At 33.5% G+C, this 3985-nt stretch overlaps 1 protein-coding gene across 1 annotated transcript; it reads left to right on the top strand.

Annotated features, from left to right (window-relative positions):
* Positions 1–2532: 2532 nt before the first annotated feature.
* Positions 2533–3377, top strand: LOC117015050 (ubiquitin carboxyl-terminal hydrolase 15-like). The gene has a single exon (XM_033093439.1). It carries the CDS (start codon positions 2538–2540, stop codon positions 3375–3377), a length of 840 nt encoding a protein of 279 aa, XP_032949330.1. The 5' UTR covers positions 2533–2537.
* The last annotated feature ends 608 nt before the right edge of the window (positions 3378–3985 follow it).

Here is a 3985-nt window from a genome sequence, read left to right on the forward strand (position 1 = left end):
ACATGGATGGATCTTAAGATTATTATGCTAAGTGAAATAAGTCAGATAGAAAAAGTTGAGAATTGTATGACTTCACTGATATGTGAGATATGAAACTGAAAGCAACAAAGGAACAAGACAAACAAATGAAGACACAAAAACTCAGACACAGACAACAGTTTAGTGGTTACCAGAGGGTTAAGGGGGTCAAATACATGGTGATGGAAGGAGAACTGACTCGGTGGTGAGCACACAACGTGATATGTAGATGATGTATTATAGAAATGTGCACTTGAAACCTATGTGATTTTACAAACCATTGTCACTCCAATAAATTAAAAGAAAATAGATAAATTCTTTTAGACAGGCGGAAAGTCAAAGGTTTTTCCTGAGTCTTGTTTCTTGAAAATAATCAATTTTCAAGAAATTGGTAATATATTTAAAATGATCGGTATCCCAAAAGGCATACTTTGGGGTTGGCAAACCCTGTTTCCACTCAGCATGTATTAAATTGGTATTTCTCCTGTTAATGTAGTTTTATATTAGTCCAGCCATAAGAACTGAAAAGGAGGGAATTCTCCTCCTCACCAACATTAGCATATTTTATCATACTAAGATATCATCAATTGTAAGCACACAAATATTTTAGGTACCTTTAAGTTTCCTTTTGGGAAAGGAAAAATACTGCCAAATAAATTATGATGCAATTTTTTTTTATGATTTTGTGTTTTAACTTTTATTTTCATAAGTTCTTTAAAACTTCTTTACACATAAATGTTTACTACATATCATTCTTGTGAATAAACAGAAGAAAAATTGAAGAGAAGTAAATTAGTTAAGAGTTTTTAAAAGTTCAGAAAGTCATTGTAATTCCTCCAAGTCAACTTTAATAGATCTAACTCATTTTATTCAATGAATGCCTATTGTTCTATGGTGTACCTACAACAGAGACTACTAGTTGCCTCCCAAAATTCATTAGTAACAAGACCTAATTTTCATCTAGGCACATTATCACCAAACTAAATACTACACACCCCATCTCACTTGCACACTGGTGTGCTTCTCTGACTACTTACAAGAAGGAGCAGTTGGGTTGCTTTGGTTGTGTTTCACTTCTGAGAATTCACCTTAAAGTGGGAAGAGGGAAGGTGTCCTTTTCTTCCTCTACCCTGCTACCCATAAAGCTATCATGAAGGATAAAACATTAACATCTCGTGTTGAAACATGACAATAAGTAACAGCGTGATGAATTGGAAGAAGCGTGGGTCCATAATAATTCCAAGGAGCTACCTTTCAGTGCCTACCTCTGGACTCCTATTATGTGAGAGACAAACTTTTATTTTGTTTCACCCGATTTGAAGATTTTTGTTTAAGGCTCTTTCTGCCTTAAACAACTACAACTAGGCCAAATTAGTGCCTGTTTCCAGTTTTTTGCCTCTACAAAATACATATATATGTAAATTGCTATAATATTCATCCTTGTACATACATCTTCACATTAAAGTGCTTTTATTTTAATAAAATCAAATCCTAAAAGTAGAATTTCTGACTTGAGAAGTCTGTGAATTTTTCCTGTGAAGGTATTTTGTCAAATAGCTTTCCAAAAGCTCTTTTAAAAAACCATATATTCTCCTTCATTATTGCCAATTTGATAAGTTTGAATGGACATCTCATATTTACTTTAATTTGCATTTCTATGACTACTAATAAGGATGATTATCTTTTCTTATGTTTACTAGTCTTTTTGGATTTGTGCTTTATGAGTTACTTATTTAGTCTTTGCCTATTTTCTGTTTGAGTGTTGAATTTTTCTTATAAGTTTGCAAGACGCTTTTCTCATTATTAATATTAGCTAACACTATCTGTAATTTGCAATACAGATATTTTCCCCAATTTATACTTGATTGATGCCATCAATTGCCATACAATTTTTTTAAATTTTACCTTTTATTGTATTCCATTATACAATTTTACATAGTACATTATTATTTTAAGCAATAATTAAGCAATTCAAATTCATGTTTTTGAGCTCTACTTTTCAGTACATAGATTTACCTTAAAAAGTACAAACCAAGCACAGTGGTGAAATTTTCCAGGCACTTCTAAGTTGCTTAAACAGTTACAAAAATATAAGCACTCTATTTGAAAGCATAAAACTTTTAGTGTCAGGAGGAAACACTCCATGTATATCAAATCTCTAAATTTCAACATTTTCATGGCTCCAAATATTTCTGAGAGAAGTCAGTGTTCTTGTCACTTTATATCTGCATGCCTTCAAATTTCAGCAGCATATCTTGGGGTACCATAATCTCTGTCACTTGATGTACCACTAATTGCACGAAATACATGTAATGTGTTACTCATCCAGGGAGAATGCATTGCGTCTTCTTGTAACAGCTGCTCAAGGATCATGTCAGACAATTTTTTTCACCGTTTCTCTAAAATTTGACTTCATACAAATTTTTTATTTTTCTAACACCTGTATATTTTATACTTTCTGAGTTCTATTTTGCTTAAAAAAAAATCTTCAAAACCTCAGTGTTTATGAGTGGAAGAAGATGGCGGAAGGCGGAGCGGCGGATCTGGACATCCAGCGGTCTGACATCGCGTCGCTGCTCAAAACCTCGCTGCGGAAAGGGGACACCTGGTACCTAGTTGATAGTCGCTGGTTCAAACAGTGGAAAAAATATGTTGGCTTTGACAGTTGGGACAAATATCAGATGGGAGATCAAAATGTATATCCTGGACCCATTGATAACTCTGGACTTCTCAAAGATGGTGATGCCCAATCACTTAAGGAACATCTTATTGATGAATTGGATTACATACTATTGCCAACTGAGGGCTGGAATAAACTTGTCAGCTGGTATACATTGATGGAAGGTCAGGAACCAATAGCACGAAAGGTGGTTGAACAGGGTATGTTTGTAAAGCACTGCAAAGTAGAAGTATATCTCACAGAATTGAAGCTCTGTGAAAATGGAAACATGAACAATGTTGTAACTCGAAGATTTAGCAAAGCCGACACGATAGATACAATTGAAAAGGTAATAAGAAAAATCTTCAATATTCCAGATGAAAAGGAGACCAGATTATGGAACAAATACATGAGTAATACATTTGAACCACTGAATAAACCAGACAGCACCATTCAGGATGCTGAATACCAAGGACAGGTGTTAGTGATAGAACAGAAAAATGAAGATGGAACATGGCCAAGGGGTCCTTCTACTCCTAATGTGAAAAACTCAAATTATTGTCTCCCATCATATACTGCTTATAAGAACTATGATTATTCAGAACCTGGAAGAAACAATGAACAGCCAGGCCTCTGTGGCTTAAGTAACTTGGGAAATACGTGTTTCATGAATTCAGCTATTCAGGGGGCATGTGATTGATTACCACGTAGAGGATCAAATACCACTTCATGCAAAAATATAATTCCAAACAGAAAACCTACACTCTCTGAGAAGAGAAGAAAGCTACTGATCTCTACATATTCAAGAGAAATCTGTTGCTTTTTTGGATATTGGTGGGAATGTTAGAGAATGAATATTTTGTGGTTGCCAATCCTCTAACTCTAAATAAAATTATTAAAAAAAAATTTTTTTTTTTACTTTAATGTGACATTAAGATTTTTAAAAAAGAGAAAATTTTATAAACCTCCTTTTGTGTACGTATTTTAACACAACACTTGCCCTTAAAGATTTTATTTTGGGGATATAAGAGATCACTGCCCTTTTTGTCCCTTTGTCTCTTCACGGAGCTTCCCTTTTCTTTCTGCTCACTATACCCTCTTTCTGTTTAACTTGTTAAATATTTTTATCCTTGATTTATTTTGAAATAATGAGATCTGTGTATATTTTAATATCACTGTCATGATGTGTAAAATTAGAGCTGGTTATTTAATTCCCTTTTTTAAATAAAATTCTGTTTTACAAAGCCCCAAATAATAGTACACTATTTTTGATATTTGAATTTTAACTTTTTTTTGCAAACTTTTTTT

Source organism: Rhinolophus ferrumequinum, chromosome 22 (genome assembly GCF_004115265.2).
Source record: "Rhinolophus ferrumequinum isolate MPI-CBG mRhiFer1 chromosome 22, mRhiFer1_v1.p, whole genome shotgun sequence".
NCBI classification, from domain to species: Eukaryota; Metazoa; Chordata; class Mammalia; order Chiroptera; family Rhinolophidae; genus Rhinolophus; species Rhinolophus ferrumequinum.

Bases quoted from the DNA above. Each gene is read 5' to 3' on its own strand.
- LOC117015050 (XM_033093439.1), top strand. From the start codon at position 2,538: ATGGCGGAAGGCGGAGCGGCGGATCTGGACATCCAGCGGTCTGACATC.